This window comes from Gossypium arboreum, chromosome 11, assembly GCF_025698485.1.
Source record: "Gossypium arboreum isolate Shixiya-1 chromosome 11, ASM2569848v2, whole genome shotgun sequence".
Classification (NCBI taxonomy): domain Eukaryota; kingdom Viridiplantae; phylum Streptophyta; class Magnoliopsida; order Malvales; family Malvaceae; genus Gossypium; species Gossypium arboreum.
Genome location: NC_069080.1, coordinates 7,208,909 through 7,225,892, shown reverse-complemented (window position 1 = coordinate 7,225,892; position 16,984 = coordinate 7,208,909). Strand labels below are relative to the sequence as shown.

The 16,984-nt window shown below is 34.8% G+C and overlaps 5 protein-coding genes across 6 annotated transcripts; all 5 read left to right on the top strand.

Moving 5' to 3' along the window:
- The first annotated feature begins 269 nt into the window (after window positions 1–269).
- On the top strand, window positions 270–2,290 carry LOC128279228 (homeobox-leucine zipper protein HAT3-like). Of its 2 annotated transcripts, none has more exons than XM_017758978.2 (4): window positions 270–797; window positions 996–1,306; window positions 1,395–1,474; window positions 1,577–2,290. In XM_017758978.2, exons 1-4 carry the CDS (start codon window positions 644–646, stop codon window positions 1,908–1,910), a joined length of 879 nt encoding a protein of 292 aa, XP_017614467.1. In that variant the 5' UTR covers window positions 270–643; the 3' UTR covers window positions 1,911–2,290. The 2 variants fall into 2 exon arrangements, with proteins under 2 accessions (XP_017614467.1, XP_052878327.1); XM_053022367.1 differs by having other exon boundaries at window positions 663–797; window positions 942–1,306.
- Window positions 2,291–3,403: 1,113 nt separating this feature from the next.
- On the top strand, window positions 3,404–5,668 carry LOC108459584 (homeobox-leucine zipper protein HAT3-like). The gene is made up of 4 exons (XM_017758979.2): window positions 3,404–3,911; window positions 4,111–4,421; window positions 4,510–4,589; window positions 4,690–5,668. Exons 1-4 carry the CDS (start codon window positions 3,758–3,760, stop codon window positions 5,021–5,023), a joined length of 879 nt encoding a protein of 292 aa, XP_017614468.1. The 5' UTR covers window positions 3,404–3,757; the 3' UTR covers window positions 5,024–5,668.
- Window positions 5,669–6,237: 569 nt separating this feature from the next.
- Window positions 6,238–7,899, top strand: LOC108459582 (uncharacterized). The gene has a single exon (XM_017758975.2). It carries the CDS (start codon window positions 6,238–6,240, stop codon window positions 7,897–7,899), a length of 1,662 nt encoding a protein of 553 aa, XP_017614464.1.
- A 3,914-nt stretch (window positions 7,900–11,813) lies between these two features.
- Window positions 11,814–13,636, top strand: LOC108459583 (homeobox-leucine zipper protein HAT3-like). Its single transcript, XM_017758976.2, has 4 exons — window positions 11,814–12,237; window positions 12,436–12,746; window positions 12,835–12,914; window positions 13,015–13,636. The coding sequence occupies exons 1-4, from the start codon at window positions 12,084–12,086 to the stop codon at window positions 13,346–13,348; spliced, it is 879 nt and encodes a 292-aa protein (XP_017614465.1). The 5' UTR covers window positions 11,814–12,083; the 3' UTR covers window positions 13,349–13,636.
- Window positions 13,637–15,213: 1,577 nt separating this feature from the next.
- LOC108459546 (uncharacterized) lies at window positions 15,214–16,522 on the top strand. Its single transcript, XM_053022366.1, has one exon. It carries the CDS (start codon window positions 15,214–15,216, stop codon window positions 16,315–16,317), a length of 1,104 nt encoding a protein of 367 aa, XP_052878326.1. The 3' UTR covers window positions 16,318–16,522.
- The last annotated feature ends 462 nt before the right edge of the window (window positions 16,523–16,984 follow it).

Sequence of the window (16,984 nt, the reverse complement as noted above, 5' to 3'; positions counted from 1 at the left end):
TTTTGAAAGATCGTGGTCCCTGCGTGTAGGGGGATCGCAGCTGCTTTTGCTGTCCCATTTATTCACATCGGTCAACGAGAGAGAAAGCCGCTTTTTAAGCCAACTTCATTACCCTCCCCAAGACTTAACATGATTAATAAAGTTTAAAGATATCAGTTACAAGTAACACACTTACACACACATCTTCAAAGTTCAGCCACGGAGCGTACTTTTTCTAAAACCACAGTTAGAGTTTGAATCTATGGTCAAAAGAAAGAAAGAGGTGTTAAACTAGCGTTGAGTTAATTCATGCAATTTCAAGCCCAGCGAAGGGAAAAAAAAGTTATATAATCATGATTGAGCCAATAGGGTCACTGACATTAGTTATGATTTGAATCTGCACCCCATCTCTCTCTTTCTCTGGCTCTGTTTTATCTCTATATATAGTCCTATCCTTTCCCTGTTTCACTGTACCAAAAGCAAAAAGGCTGTTAAAGCTCAAGCCATTTTCTACCCTTTATTTCTTCCGTTTTGTTTTTTCTCAGAAACCAAACACACAAGGGAGAAAACCCAGAAAGGAAGAGGAAACAACAGAGAAATTCGATTGGTTCTGCTCTGGAGAAAGTGAAAGTTTTTGTTGGTTTTGAAAGACAAAAAAGGAGAGATGGGTGGTAAAGAAGACGGTTTGGGGTTAAGTTTGAGCTTGGGGTGTGCTCAGAATCAGCCCTCGTTGAAGCTAAACCTCATGCCTTTAGCTTCACCCTGCATGCAAAACCTTCAACGGAGGAACATTTGGAATGAACTGTTTCAGTCTTCTGGTATGTTTTTGTCCCCTTTTCTTTCACCAGTTTACGGGGTTGTCTTGTTTCATTCCTGTTTCTATTCTTTAATATGTTGAGATCTGATGATTTATCGTCTCTTTCCATCTTTGGATTGCATTGCACATCTCTTACATTCATCAGTGTGATTTGACCAACACAACGAAATGAGTTTTGTGATCGACCGTATGCATGCAGATGGGCAGTTGGAAACAAGATCAGTTGCTGGCGGAATTGATGTGAACCAGGCACCGGCCTTGGCTGAATGCGAGGAAGAAGATGGGGTCTCCTCGCCTTACAGCACCGTTTCAAGCATAGGTGGAAAGAGAAGCGAGAGAGACCCTGTGTGCGATGAAACCGAGGCTGAGAGACCGTCTTGCTCTCGTTCCAGTGACGATGAAGATGGCGGGGGTGCTGGTGACGATGCCTCGAGGAAGAAGCTTAGGCTTTCAAAGGAGCAGTCGTTGGTGCTTGAAGAGACCTTCAAGGAACATAGCACCCTTAATCCGGTTAGTTATCTATTAGTCTTTAAAACGTCAGGTAGTTTAACAATTTGATATTTGAAGTGAAATGTTGGAGTTGTGTTTTATGATACAGAAGCACAAGTTGGCACTGGCAATGCAATTGAATCTGAGGCCCAGGCAAGTGGAGGTTTGGTTCCAGAACAGAAGAGCAAGGTAAGTTTGTTATGTTTTATTTCTTCAATTAATTGCTAGAGGGTATTCTGAAGGGAAATGAAAAACTAAGCATTGTTTTTCTTCATTGGTGCAAACGTTCAGGACAAAGTTGAAGCAGACGGAAGTTGACTGTGAGTATCTAAAAAGATGTTGCGACAATCTGACAGAGGAAAACAGAAGGCTTCAGAAGGAAGCGCAAGAGCTTCGAGCATTAAAACTCTCCCCACGGCTCTACACCCACATCAACCCTCCCACAACCCTCACCATGTGCCCTTCTTGTGAACGTGTGGCTGTTGCTTCTTCTTCGTCTTCATCCTTGGCTGCTTCCTCTGTCCCTAACTCAATGCATCAAAGGCCGGTACCCGCTAGTCCTTGGGCTGCATTGCCATTGCCTGTTACTCATCGACCCTTCAATGCCCCTGCTTCTAGACCATAATTCCATTGCTGTGGGAGCAAAATACAAATCAAAATGTCAATTATTGTGGTTAGGGCGGAGTTAACTCTGATCAGATTCCTGTTTTTTTCCAGAGATATGTCAAAGCGTTACCCAACAAAGGATGGCATAGGATGGAGGAAAAATATACTAAATTGAAAATCCTAAAATGATTTGTTCATGTCATCTAATCTCTTGGATAGTTTCTAGAAAATAGATGCCATCAACACCAAGTCTCTTGAATAGTCTCTAGGAAAAAGAAGCATTACAATGATGAAAGCAATGACTAGCTCTCTGTCAGCTTCTCATGGATCACATATGGGAGGCTTTTTTAGGCCACTAATCCAAAAAAAATAAAATAAATATTTATAAGAATGACACAATTTGAAAATTATGACTTAAATGACCTAAAAATTTACACTGTTGACACCTTGCAAGCTGGCTCTCAAGTAAATCACGGTGTAATTATTTCCTGTTGATTTGGTCGGGTTTAAAAAAATATTGTGTCCAATGTTATATATTATTATAATATTTATTAAAAAATGTTATAGCTTTTTATCATAACTTTGTTATAAACAATAATTTAATAAATTTATAGAAAAAGTATATTATTTATAGAAAATGTTATGAAAGTTATTCAAAGATTTAAGGTTATATATTATAAATATTTTAATTTAATTTAATATAAGATATGAATTTAAATTAATATAAAAATATTTTACCATAATTTTATATGACATATAATTTCAAAATTTTAGAAAATATAAAATGAAATATTTTAAATAATTTAATATTAAATATCAAATTAATTTAGTATAAATTATTATTTTAAATATATTATATTTAAGTATTATTCTTTTGATAGAAAATATTATTCTTTTATATTAAATTGATTTGAAAAATACATTAAAATATTAAATGGTATATATGTTATTAGATTTTTTTTATTTACTATTACATATCTATTTCCTCAATTAAAATGTACCATTAACAAATTTTTAAACACGGATACATACGGAACCTTATCATATTAAAACAACTACCGTTATTAGTATTAAACCAATATGAATTCATACAAGCTAAATCATCTAATCGATAATTAGGCCAAAAACTTTAATTTATTTAGTTTCTTTTATCACTATCAAAATATTTGTTTTTAGTCAAAACTTATCACAGTTTTATACATTATTTAAAAATATTACATTTCTATGCATATCATTTTTACATGAAAGAAATTCACAATTCTTGAGTGGTAATTAGGAGATAAAATATATTTAGGACAAACAAATCATAGAGATTTTTTCTTTATTTTAGTCATTTTTTGATGTCTTTTAATAAATTTATAAATTTTTTTATCAATATAGTTTTTTCATGGTGCATAAATACTTTCACAATATTTCTTCGGTTTCATTTAACCAATTAACCAAATCACTGTTATAAATATTTAATTCCGTTAAAGCCCTATAACAGTAAACAAATCTTTCATGCACACATCTTCAAAGTTTAGCGACGGAGCGAACTTTTTCTAAAACCACAGTTATATAATCATATGATTGAGCCAATAGGGTCACTGACATAAGTTATGATTTGAATCTGTACCCCATCTCTTTCTTTCTCTGGCTCTGTTTTATCTCTATATATAATCCCATCCTTTCCCAGTTCCACTGCACCAAAAGCAAAAAGGCTGTTAAAGCTCAAGCCGTTTTCTACCCTTTCTTTTATTCCGTTTTGCTTTTTCTGAGAAACCAAACACACAACGGAGAAAACCCAGCAAGGAAGAGGAAAAAATGGTGTACTTCGATTGGTTCTGCTCTGGGGAAAGTGGAAGTTTTTAAGACAAAAAAGGAGAGATGGATGATAAAGATGACGGTTTGGGGTTAAGTTTGAGCTTGGGACGTGCTCAGAACCAGCCCTCGTTGAAGCTAAATCTCATGCCTTTAGCTTCACCTTGCATGCAAAACCATCAGCAGAGGAACATTTGGAATGAACTGTTTCAGTCTTCTGGTATGTTTTTGTCCCCTTTTCTTTTCACCAGTTTACGGGGTTGTCATGTTTCATTCCTGTTTCTATTCCTTACCATGTTGAGATCTGATGTTTTATCGTCTCTTTCCATCTTTGGATTGCATTGCATATCTCTTGCATTCATCAATGGGATTTGACCAACACAACGAAATGATTTTTTTGATTGACCGTATGCATGCAGATGGACAGTTGGAAACAAGATCATTTGCTGGTGGAATTGATGTGAACCAGGCACCGGCCTTGGCTGAATGCGAGGAAGAAGATGGGGTCTCCTCGCCTAACAGCACCGTTTCAAGCATAAGTGGAAAGAGAAACGAGAGAGACCCTGTGGGCGATGAAACCGAGGCTGAGAGACAGTCTTGCTCTCGTTCCAGTGACGATGAAGATGGCGGGGGTGCTGGTGACGATGCCTCGAGGAAGAAACTTAGGCTTTCAAAGGAGCAATCGTTGGTGCTTGAAGAAACCTTCAAGGAACATAGCACCCTTAATCCTGTTAGTTAACGATTAGTCTTTAAAACGTCAGGTAGTTTAACAATTTGATATTTGAAGTGAAATGTTGGAGTTGTGTTTTATGATACAGAAGCAGAAGTTGGCACTGGCAATGCAATTGAATCTGAGGCCTAGGCAAGTGGAGGTTTGGTTCCAGAACAGAAGAGCAAGGTAAGTTTGTTATGTTTTATTTCTTCAATTAATTGTTGAGGGTATTCTGAAGGGAAATGCAAGCTCAGCATTGTTTTTCTTCATTGGTGCAAACGTTCAGGACTAAGTTGAAGCAGACGGAAGTTGACTGTGAGTATCTAAAAAGATGTTGCGACAATCTAACAGATGAAAACAGAAGGCTTCAGAAGGAAGCGCAAGAGCTTCGAGCATTAAAACTCTCCCCACAGCTCTACACCCACATCAACCCTCCCACAACCCTCACCATGTGCCCTTCTTGTGAACGTGTGGCTGTTGCTTCTTCTCCGTCTTCATCCTTGGCTGATTCCTCTGCCCCTAACTCAAAGCATCAAAGGCCGGTACCCGCTAGTTCTTGGGCTGCATTGCCATCGCCTGTTACTCATCGACCCTTCAATGCCCCTGCTTCTAGACCATAATTCCAATGGTTTTGGGAGCATATAACAATCAAAATATCAATAATCGTGGTTATGACGGAGTTAAGTCTGATCAGGTTCCTGTTGTTTTCCAGAGAACTATCAAAGCGTTTCCCAACAAAGGATAGCATATGATGAAGGAAAAATCTACTAAATTAAAATCATAAAATGATTTGTTCATGTCATCAAATACCTTGGATTGTTTCTAGAAAAATGATGCCATCAACATCAAATCTCTTGGATAGTCTCTAGGAAAAAGAAGCATTACAATGATGAAAGCAGTAACTGGCTCTCTCTGTCAGCTTCTTATGGATCACATATGGGACGATCTCCGGTTGGGAAATCCTCTCTATGTAAGTATCTGGAAAATAACGTAACAATCATGACCTTGTTAGTCATTTGCAATGTCAAATCCTCAAGTACGGAGCTTATTCGATTTGGTCATTATAGAAAAAAACTATCAGGTAATGATTAGTCAACAGAAGGAGAGGCTAGTCAGTAATCGTAGTTTCAACATTTTTTATAGCCATCAACGCCCTATGAACAGCTATCCAATTCACCGTCTGCAAAGCCAAAATCCAAAATAGAAAAAAAGTTTGTATTTCTGTGATTATATAAAAGGAAATCTGTTTTTGGTTTTTTGTCAAATCTTTGTATTGGTCGTCCGGGGTCACGGGAGCAGAGCCCTCGAGTGCAATTTTAAGAGCTTCAACGGGCTCATCCCAATTTAATTAAGGTTTCTTTTTATTTCGTTCCAAACGAAGTCCTCCTACGCTTTGACCCATAAGGGTCGCCCTTTTTCCTCTCATGGAGTGACAATGCAACGTAGGCCAATCTGGTCATTTAACTCAACGGTCATGACAATAGTTATTACTTTTTAATTCCTGATGTTTTGAAATAAATGCAAGCCAGCTGTTTTTCTAAAAAAAAAAAATTTACCTTTACTCTCTTTGCAACCGGACCATTATTTTCCTTGCGTTTGTTTTTCTAAAAATAATAATAATTTAACTTTACTCTCTTTGCAACCGGACCATTATCTTCCTTGCTTTCAAAGTCTTCCTTCCTTCAATCAATCGAAGTATTGTTTAATACATGTCCCCCCCCCCCCCAAAAAAAAAAAAAACAAACAAACAAACCCCCATTTTCACTTCACTTACCAAAAGAAGAAGAGAAACCCAACAAACAAGCTGAAGCAGAGAAGCTTCTGTACTTTATTAATGGCGGATTCAGATCCTCCCTTCACAAGGGCCAACAGCATATACAGAAACAATGATAGTAATAACTACACGTTCTTTCTGGGTAAGTTGCTGTTTTTTGCTTTCTTACTCATTGCAATCCCATTGTTCCCTTCCCAACCTCCAGATTTCATAAACCAAACAGTACTCAACAAGTTTTGGGAACTTCTTCATCTTATGTTCATTGGCATTGCTGTTTCTTATGGCTTGTTCGGTCGTAGATATATTGATAATGGTAATCTTGATGATTCTCACTCGCATGCTTCTGGAATGTTCCATGTTTCGTCTATATTTGAAGATGGTTTTGATCATTCCATGTACTGTAGTGGACAGGGTAAAGCTGGATGTTTTAATGTTAAAAATGGTAGCTTTGACAACCCTTACGAGGAAAATGTTGTTCAAGCTTGGAGTTCAAAGTATGTCCAAGGGGAACCCACGGTTGTGCTGGCTCAACCACATTGTGGTGTCGAAAAGTATGGTGAATTGATTTCGTTTAGAGATGATAAACCTTTGGGGTTGCCTGTTAGGAGTTTAAAATCCAGGGTTATGAGTCCTGAATTTGGCAATGGATCGAGTGATTCTTCGGGTCCGAGTGCGATGGATTCATCGGATAGTTCCGATAAGAGTGAAAATGGGAGCTTTACTGATTTGACTCGCGAAAATTTGGAGGGGCAGTTGAACAAGAGTGGTGCTTTGGGTTCTCCGGTACCTTGGCGTTGGAGATCAGGAAGGATGAGACAAAGATTTGACGGTGGTGGTGTCACACGCCCTTCTCATTTCAGGCCTCTCTCAGTTGATGAATCTCAATTTCAATCACTCAAATCACAGTCTTTACACTCCGCTTCCCAATCACATTCACCGAGTAGCTTGTCTCCCTCGCATCCCAGTTCTTCAGAACCACCAAAATCCAAAATGATTGAATCACTGAAGGAAAGGAATCCCAGCCAGTCTTTTCCTCTGCCTTCACCATCAAAACGACGGAAGCCACTAATTGCATCGCATTCTCGGCAGTATAGTGATGGCTCCTTATTGGGAACCCGCTCAAGGAAATGCTTTGAGGATGAATGGGAGGAATTCCGTGACAGCAAAAAGGATGATGATTCATCAACCAACCAAGAAAGGGTCTCAAGTTATCCCTTGAAATTTGATGCAAAGCCTATAGCTTCCTCCAAGGCTTCCTCAAGAGGGAAGTCTGTTCGAACTTTTAGAGGTAGTGGCATTACCATAATTGGGTCTGGGGATGCCGGAGAGAAGCAGGGAAATCATACAAAGGGATGTGATGAAATTGAAGAGGTTGAGGGTTACAAAGGTGGAAGTGGCCCAAAATTAGGACATTGTAATCCCTCGGTTGTGTTCAACAGTCGGAATCTTGGAGGTAATGCTTACATGCCAAACCCAACATATTCCAGAAACTGGAACCAAGATTTTGCGGAGAATTCCGAGTCGGAGAGAGAGGATGAAGATTTTCGAGAAAGGTCAGATGAAGTAACCGTGTCTGGAACTACGAGTGTAGCAGGAAGTGATACTTATGAGGTTGATAGGAAGGCTGGTGAGTTTATAGCCAAGTTCAGAGAGCAGATTAGGCTTCAAAGAACAACATCAGTTGATACACTAAAAGGGTTCAACGTGAATTTTTTAGAGTGAAAGTATTTGCTGGCTGTAAATTTCTAATAGAAGAGTTATATCACTGGTCACTCTTAGGAAGTTGAGGATTCTTCATCCTCGTTGTCCTAGCGTGGTGACCTTAATATTTGTCATTCTATATTATCTTTCTTTATATGGTTGAAGATATGATTTATTAGTATTATTCTTTTTGTTTGAGCAAGTTCATGCAAAACCATTCATATATCCTTATTTGTGTTTAGGTGAGAGCAAACAACTTTCTCAATTAATTGGGTCGGATTTTATAATTTAACCAACTTAAATTTAATAAACTAATTTACTGACGTATGCCTTAATTGACCTAAACGAACGACTAAATATCGGTTGGTTAATTTTCTTTGGTATGTTTCACTAAGTAACAATGCAATTAAATCTAAATAAAATCAATTAATAATAAAATTAATTTGTATTAATTAAAAACTAAATATTATTTACTAGAAATATATAATTTTGTTAGTTAGAATTCAAGTTGTGACCTACTAGTCACGACTTCATATTCCTCATGAGTAGTTTTGGTTCAAGTCATATACTTTAATTTATTTATTTTTTTAATCTTTATACTTTTGAACTATAAAATTTTAATTATTACCAAATTATAATTGTTAAATTTATTAAGTTATGTTATTTCTAAAGTCTAATGCGACACCCATATTATCATATCAACTTGTTATTTCTACATATTACTTACTAAAGATCTAGTTAATAAATGTCAGTTTTGTCAACATTGGAATTTCAAAATTTGAAAAGTATATAGACTTCAAATGATCCAATCGGAGAATATAGACTAAATCTACAATTATATGCATAATACATAACTAATAATTGATTTTAACTAAACAGATTTAAAGTGCATTCTCCATTGCAGTGTAAAGTGTTTTTCCACCGTAAAAGCAACGAAGAACGATAGATTTTTGGAGTCAAAAGTGTTGTCAAAAATTCTTTTTCACCCAAATGCAAAAGTTAGGATTTAAATGCTTTTGTCTTTTTAACTTGTGGTTGAGAGTGAAGATAATTAAAATACCTTTATTATTTAATTATTTAAAAGATATATAAAAAGAAATTGATTTATATTTTATATATGATTATATTGAATTATTTAAATATTTCATGTATTATTATATTAAATTATATTAAATATAATTTATGATTATATTAAATTATCTAAATCTTATTATTATATTTAATTTTAAAAATAATTTATATTAATTACTTCAAGATTTTTAAAATTTATGTTTCATATATTGTTATATTAAATTATTTAAATATCATATAACTTAACTAATTTTTACTTTCTACTATCATGTTTAAAATGGATGTTTTAAGCTCCAACGCAATTTTAAATAGCAATGGAGAACACTGCAAATTAACAAATCATACTTTTTTAAAGCACTTTTCTACCACAATTTTCAAAAACATTTTTTTTAAAAGCACTTTTCAAATACACTTAAATAAATATTTTCAACCCCAACAACAATAGAGAACTAACCCTTTTATATATATATATATAATATTTTAACTATAATATATAATAAACTTTGTCTAAAAGTCTTTTGTCTCTTATAATATATAATAATCTTTTAATTATTTATATTTAATTATAAGTGTTTTAGAATTAAATTGATAGAATTTGTAAATATGGAGAGTTAAATTTATTAAATTATTTAGAATTACAATCAAATTGATAGAATGTATAAGTATTGAGGACTAAATGTTTTATTATACTAATTTGAAATAGGTCATGTCTTCATTTTCGTTAGCCATTTAACGGATAGCAATCAAAATAGAAATGTACTAAAACATTAGTGATGAAATTAATTTTTTATAGTTTGGTGACTAAAATAAAAACACGCTAATAATTTAGTGACTAATAGTATAATTTACAATAAATTCTACAATATACATTTATTAAATATTATAGTTATATCTTTAATAATTAAAAATAATCTATAACTATATTTAAAAAGGGTAAACTGAGAAATAGTTACCCAACTATTAGCGTATTTATGTTTTGGTCACCCAAGTTTAAAATTTTTATTTTAGTTACTAATGTTATCAAAATTTAATATTCGACCATTCATCTGCTTAATTTCTATTCAAATGTTTACATATTTTTATTGTTTTGGTCCTAATTCTAAAAACCAAATAAATTTAACCTCAACTTTACACATTATGTCAATTTACTCTTGATTCTTAAAATTAAAATTAAAAATTAAAAATTAAAAATTTAAAATAAAATACCTAAAACTTATTTTTTAATAAAAATTCATAAGATTTTATAAAATACATCCAAAATTATAAAAATATTTATAAACAAATGAATAATTTTTCTCATTTTTAAACATAACCTTTACTTGTTAAAACAATAGTTTTATAAATAAAATAATTTAAGGAAAGAGAACATTCAGCTTTTCCTTTTCTTTCAACGTTAATGACCATCATATTCAAGTTGGGTAAAAATTATAGCATGAGGTAAAAAGGGTAAGAATCAATGTCTCTAGGTTGATAAATTAGACAAGGACTAAGGAATAAGACCAAACATATAATAAATAAATTATTATTCATATAATAAATTTGAAAAAAAACTTTGAATTTGATTTAAGTCTTTGTGTGCTTTTAAAAATATTTTATTTATAAAATTATTATTGTAATAAATAAATTTTATGTTAAAATAGGAGAAAATTACATTCCTTTATTAATAATTTTGTATGTATTTTTATTTAAAAATAATTTTTAATATTTTTTATTTCTTAAAGGTTTTTGAATTTTGAATTTTTAAGAATAAAGACTAAATTGATGTAATGTGTAAAGTTAACGGTTAAATTTATTAAATTTTAAAAAAATTAGAATTAAATTAATAAAATCTATAAATATTGGAGGCTATATTTATTGTTATGTTAATGAAAAATGACAACGTTTGCACTTTGTTAATGATTTAACAAATAAGTAACCAAAATATTAAATTTGGATAATATTGGTGACTAAAATAAAATATTTTAAATATGAGTTTACACTAATAGTTCTATGATTATTTACAATTTACCCTAAAATCCTCAAAAGATACTTTTATGATAGCTGTCCTGAAAGGACATAGATAGTATTTTCTTATTGAAAGACCTTTCGTTTTCCTTTTATATATATTTTAGAAACTTACAAATTTAATTACCATTTAAAATGTTTATATATATGATCAACTTAATAAATATTAATAACAATATAGTTAGTTTCATGAATATGCATTTAGTACAATATTAAAGAAATCCCAAACAATTAAGCTCCATCTGAAACACCATTCATTGTAAGAGGTATATCGTTTTCGATAATTTTCCTTACATATAACGGAGGATCCATAAAAACACACAGAAGCCCAGGAACATCCCTTGCCTCCTTCACGATACAATTTGCATCTTTATTTTTGTTTCTCAAAATGTGTCGGAATTTCACCTGCCATTCTTTAGAACACCATGCATGAATCTTCAAATCTCAATAACCTTAACTGCTGCTAGACCATTTCGCAGAGTATCGATTAACAATGTGTTATCACTTTCTATCTCCATCTGTCTCAAATATTGCGTCCAAGTTAGTTTTAATCTTTCAAGCATTGTGTAATAATTTTATTTTTAGTGGCATCGAAAATTATATCATTTTGATAAATTATATTTGTAAATATTAATATTTAATATTTAGGAATTTAGTATAAAAACATAATAAGTTTTCATTATTTAAAAGTTAGACAAAAAAACTAATGTATATCGACTTAAAAGTGAGTGGTTTTGGAAATTGTTTTTTGAAGAAAGAAAAAGGTGTTAAACTTGCGTTAAGTTAATTCATGCAATTGCAAGCTCAGAGAAAAAGGTTATCTAATCATGGTTGAGCCAATAGGGTCACTGACATAAGTTATGATTTGAATCTATACCCCATCTGTCTCTTTCTCTGGCTCTGTTTTATCTCTATATATAAGTCCCATCCTTTCCCTGTCCCACTGTACCAAAAGCAAAAAGGCTGTTAAAGCTCAAGCCATTTTCTACCCTTTCTTTTCTTACGTTTTGCTTTTTCTCAGAAACCAAACACACAAGGGAGTAAACCCAGAAAGGAAGAGGAAAAAACAATGAACTTCGATTGGTTCTGCTCTGGGGAAAGTGGAAGTTCTTAAGACAAAAAAAGGAGAGATGGATGATAAAGATGACAGTTTGGGGTTAAGTTTGAGCTTGGGATGTGCTCAGAATCAGCCCTCGTTGAAGCTAAATCTCATGCCTTTAGCTTTACCTTGCATGCAAAACCTTCAGCAGAGGAACATTTGGAGTGAACTGTTTCAGTCTTCTGGTATGTTGTTGTCCCCTTTTCTTGCACCAGTTTACGGGGTTGTCTTGTTTCATTCCTGTTTCTATTCCTTAATATGTTGAGATCTGATGTTTTATCGTCTCTTTCCATCTTTGGATTGCATTGCATATCTCTTACATTCATCAGTGTGATTTGACCAACACAACGAAATGAGTTTTGTGATTGACCGTATGCATGCAGATGGACAGTTGGAAACAAGATCAGTTGCTGGTGGAATTGATGTGAACCAGGCACCGGCCTTGACTGAATGCGAGGAAGAAGATGGGGTCTCCTCGCCTAACAGCACCGTTTCAAGCATAGGTGGAAAGAGAAACGGGAGAGACCCCGTGTGCGATGAAACCGAGGCTGAGAGACCGTCTTGCTCTCGTACCAGTGACGATGAAGATGGCGTGGGTGCTGGTGACGATGCCTCGAGGAAGAAGCTTAGGCTTTCAAAGGAACAATCGTTGGTGCTTGAAGAAACCTTCAAGGAACATAGCACCCTTAATCCGGTTAGTTAACGATTAGTCTTTAAAACGTCAGGTAGTTTAACAATTTGATATTTGAAATGAAATGTTGGAGTTGTGTTTTATGATACAGAAGCAAAAGTTGGCACTGGCAATGCAATTGAATCTGAGGCCTAGGCAAGTGGAGGTTTGGTTCCAGAACAGAAGAGCAAGGTAAGTTTGTTATGTTTTATTTCTTCAATTAATTGTTGAGGGTATTCTGAAGGGAAATGAAAGCTCAGCATTGTTTTTCTTCATTGGTGCAAACGTTCAGGACAAAGTTGAAGCAGACGGAAGTTGACTGTGAGTATCTAAAAAGATGTTGCGACAATCTAACAGAGGAAAACAGAAGGCTTCAGAAGGAAGTGCAAGAGCTTCGAGCATTAAAACTCTCCCCACAGCTCTACACCCACATCAACCCTCCCACAACCCTCACCATGTGCCCTTCTTGTGAACGTGTGGCTGTTGCTTCTTCTTCGTCCTTATCCTTGCCTACTTCCTTTGCCCCTAACTCAAAGCATCAAAGGCCGGTACCCGCCAGTTCTTGGGCTGCATTGCCATTGCCTGTTACTCATCGACCCTTCAATGCCTCTGCTTCTAGACCATAGTTCCAGTTGCTTTGGGAGTATATAACAATCAAAATATCAATTATCGTGGTTAGGACGGAGTTAAGTCTGATCAGATGCCTGTTGTTTTACAGAGATCTGTCAAAGCGTTTACCAACAAAGGATAGCATAGGCTGAAGGAAAAATTTAAATGGATTAATGGGTGATTGGATGTGGTGAGGTGTGGTGAGTTTAATTTATTTTTTATTTTAAGCTATAATATTTAATGTTACCGTGACTGCTATCCAATTTAAATTCAACCTAAATTGAAATCATCAAATGATTTGTTAATTTCATCTAATGTCTTGGATAGTTTCTAGAAAAAGATGGCATCAACATCAAATCTCTTGAATAGTCTCTAGAAAAAGAAGCATTACAATGATGAAAGCAATAACTAGTTCTTTCTGTCTGCTTCTCATGGATCACATGTGGGACGATCTCCGGTTGGGAAATCCTCTCTATACAGGTATCTTGAAAATAACGTATCAACAATACCTTGTTAGTCATTTGCAATGTCAAATCCACAAGTACGGAGCATATTCGATTTGGTCATTCTAGAAAAAAACTATCAGGTAATGATTAGTCAACAGAAGGAGAGGCTAGTTAGTAATTGTAGTTTCAACATTTTTTATAGCCATCAACGCCCTATGAACAACTATCCAATTCACCGTCTGCAAAGCCAAAATCCAAAATAGAAAAAAAGTTTGTATTTCTGTGATTATATAAAAGGAAATCTGTTTTTGGTTTTTTGTCAAATCTTTGCATTGGTCGTCCGGGGTCACGGGAGCAGAGCACTCGAGTGCAATTTTAAGAGCTTCGACGGGTTCATCCCAATTTAGTTAGGTTTCTTTTTATTTCCGTCCAAACGACGTCGTCCAACTCTTTGACCCCGAAGGACCACCTCTTTTTCCCTCACGGAGCGACGATGCAACGTAGGCCAATTTGGTCAATTAACTCAACGGCCATGACATTTATTACGATAGTTATTACTTTTTATTTCTTGTTTGTGTTTAGAAATAAATGCAGGCCAGCTGTTTTTCTAAAAAAAAAAAAAAAGCTTTACTCTTTTTGCAACCGGACCATTATTTTCCTTGCTTTTGTTTTTCTAAAAAAATAAAAAAATTAACTTTACTCTCTTTGCAACCGGACCATTATTTTCCTTGATTTCAAAGTCTTCCTTTCTTCCCTCAATCAAAGTATAGTCTGATACATTTTTCCCCACCCCCCATTTTCACTTCACTTACCAAAAGAAGAAGAGAAACCCAACAAACAAGCTGAAGCAGAGAAGCTTCTGTACTTTATTAATGGCGGATTCAGATCCTCCCTTCACAAGGGCCAACAGCATACAAAGAAACAATTATAGTAATAACTACGCGCTCTTTCTTGGTAAGTTGCTGTTTTTTGCTTTCTTACTCATTGCAATCCCATTGTTCCCTTCCCAACCTCCAGATTTCATAAACCAAACAGTACTCAACAAGTTTTGGGAGCTTCTTCATCTTATGTTCATTGGCATTGCTGTTTCTTATGGCTTGTTCGGTCGTAGATATATTGATAATGGTAATCTTGATGATTCTCACTCGCATGCTTCTGGAATGTTCCATGTTTCGTCTATATTGGAAGATGGTTTTGATCATTCCATGTACTGTAGTGGATAGGGTAAAGCTGGATGTTTTAATGTTAAAAATGGTAGCTTTGACAACCCTTACGAGGAAAATGTTGTTCAAGCTTGGAGTTCAAAGTATGTCCAAGGGGAACCCACGGTTGTGCTGGCTCAACCACATTGTGGTGTCGAAAAGTATGGTGAATTGATTTCGTTTAGAGATGATAAACCTTTGGGGTTGCCTGTTAGGAGTTTAAAATCCAGGGATATGAGTCCTGAATTTGGCAATGGATCGAGTGATTCTTCGGGTCCGAGTGCGATGGATTCATCGGATGGTTCTGATAAGAGTGAAAATGGGAGCTTTACTGATTTGACTTGCGAAAATTTGGAGGGGAAGTTGAACAAGAGTGGTGCTTTGGGTTCTCCGATGCCTTGGCGTTGGAGTTCAGGAAGGATGAGACAACGATTTGACGGTGGTGGTGTCACACGCCCTTCTCATTTCAGGCCTCTCTCAGTTGACGAATCTCAATTTCAATCACTCAAATCACGGTCTTTACACTCCCAACTCGCTTCCCAATCACATTCACCGAGTAGCTCGTCTCCCTCGCATCCCAGTTCTTCAGAACCGCCAAAATCCAAAATGATTGAATCCCTGAAGGAAAGCAGTCCCAGCCAGTCTTTTCCTCTGCCTTCACCATTAAAAAGACGGAAGCCACTAATTGCATCGCATTCTCGGCAGTATAGTGATGGCTCCTTATTGGGGACCCGCTCAAGGAAATGCTTTGAGGATGAATTGGAGGAATTCCGTGACAGCAAAAAGGATGATGATTCATCAACCAACAAAGAAAGGATCTCAAGTTATCCCTTGAAATTTGATGCAAAGCCTATAGCTCCCTCCAAGGCTTCCTCAAGAGGGAAGTCTGTTCGAACTTTTAGAGGTAGTGGCATTACCATAATTGGGTCTGGGGATGCCGGAGAGAAGCAGGGAAATCATACAAAAGGATGTGATGAAATTGAAAAGTCTGAGGGTTACAAAGGTGGAAGTGACCCTAAAGTAGGACATTGTAATCCCTCGGTTGTGTTCAACAGGCAGAATCTTGGAGGTAATGCTTACATGCCACACCCAACATATTCCAGTAACCGGAACCAAGAGTTTGCAGAGAATTCCGAGTCGGAGAGAGGGGATGAAGATTTTCGAGAAAGGTCAGATGAAGCAACCATGTCTGGAACTACGAGTGTAGCAGGAAGTGATACTTATGAGGTTGATAGGAAGGCTGGTGAGTTTATAGCCAAGTTCAGAGAGCAGATTAGGCTTCAAAGAACAACATCAATTGATACACTAAAAGGGTTCAACGTGAATTTTTTAGAGTAGATTTCTAGTAGTAGATTTATATCACTTGTCACTCTTAGGAAGTCGAGGATTCTTCATCCTCGTAGTCCTAGGGTGGTGACCTTAATATTATTATCTGATACTTTTTTTTTTCTTTCAAATCTAACCATTATGAATTTAAATAATAACGAATTATCTAATGCAAATCATATATAATTATCTGGTACGTGCAGTATGTTTGTTACAAGTGGTGCATCCCATTTTTATTTTTATTTTAAATATAATTGTTGCTTCTTTTAAGCAAAATAAATTTTATAAATTGAAATATACATTTATTTTTTAAATACTAGGACACATATTACATTGTTTCTATATTTGTTTGGTATAGCTAATGCCTTGTTGTTTAACATATTTTTCTAAAAATTAATTAGATGTTTATCAATTAATAATCAATAGCTAACAAAATAGATCAAATTTCTTTCATAATTTCACTATTAAAACCTCTAATTTTCTATTTCTATAATACGCATTGCTAGTTGTAGTTCTTCTTCAAATATATGAATAAGAAAAAATATTATAATATATTATTAAAGAAGGATTTCTTTTAATATATTAAGGTGGTATAAATATCGATGTCAATCGAGTTAAGATTCAATCGAACAAGATTAATATACTTATTACTCTAACGAGAACAAAATCATCAAGCCGA

Excerpts from the sequence above, each read along its gene's own strand:
- LOC108459582 (XM_017758975.2), top strand. The coding sequence starts at position 6,238 with ATGGCGGATTCAGATCCTCCCTTCACAAGGGCCAACAGCATATACAGA.
- LOC108459546 (XM_053022366.1), top strand. The coding sequence starts at position 15,214 with ATGAGTCCTGAATTTGGCAATGGATCGAGTGATTCTTCGGGTCCGAGT.
- LOC128279228 (XM_017758978.2), top strand. The coding sequence starts at position 644 with ATGGGTGGTAAAGAAGACGGTTTGGGGTTAAGTTTGAGCTTGGGGTGT. Across the intron at positions 1,307-1,394 it reads AACATAGCACCCTTAATCCG|AAGCACAAGTTGGCACTGGC; the intron begins GTTAGTTATCTA and ends TTTATGATACAG. Across the intron at positions 1,475-1,576 it reads TTCCAGAACAGAAGAGCAAG|GACAAAGTTGAAGCAGACGG; the intron begins GTAAGTTTGTTA and ends GCAAACGTTCAG.
- LOC108459583 (XM_017758976.2), top strand. The coding sequence starts at position 12,084 with ATGGATGATAAAGATGACAGTTTGGGGTTAAGTTTGAGCTTGGGATGT. Across the intron at positions 12,747-12,834 it reads AACATAGCACCCTTAATCCG|AAGCAAAAGTTGGCACTGGC; the intron begins GTTAGTTAACGA and ends TTTATGATACAG. Across the intron at positions 12,915-13,014 it reads TTCCAGAACAGAAGAGCAAG|GACAAAGTTGAAGCAGACGG; the intron begins GTAAGTTTGTTA and ends GCAAACGTTCAG.
- LOC108459584 (XM_017758979.2), top strand. The coding sequence starts at position 3,758 with ATGGATGATAAAGATGACGGTTTGGGGTTAAGTTTGAGCTTGGGACGT. Across the intron at positions 3,912-4,110 it reads TGAACTGTTTCAGTCTTCTG|ATGGACAGTTGGAAACAAGA; the intron begins GTATGTTTTTGT and ends GTATGCATGCAG. Across the intron at positions 4,590-4,689 it reads TTCCAGAACAGAAGAGCAAG|GACTAAGTTGAAGCAGACGG; the intron begins GTAAGTTTGTTA and ends GCAAACGTTCAG.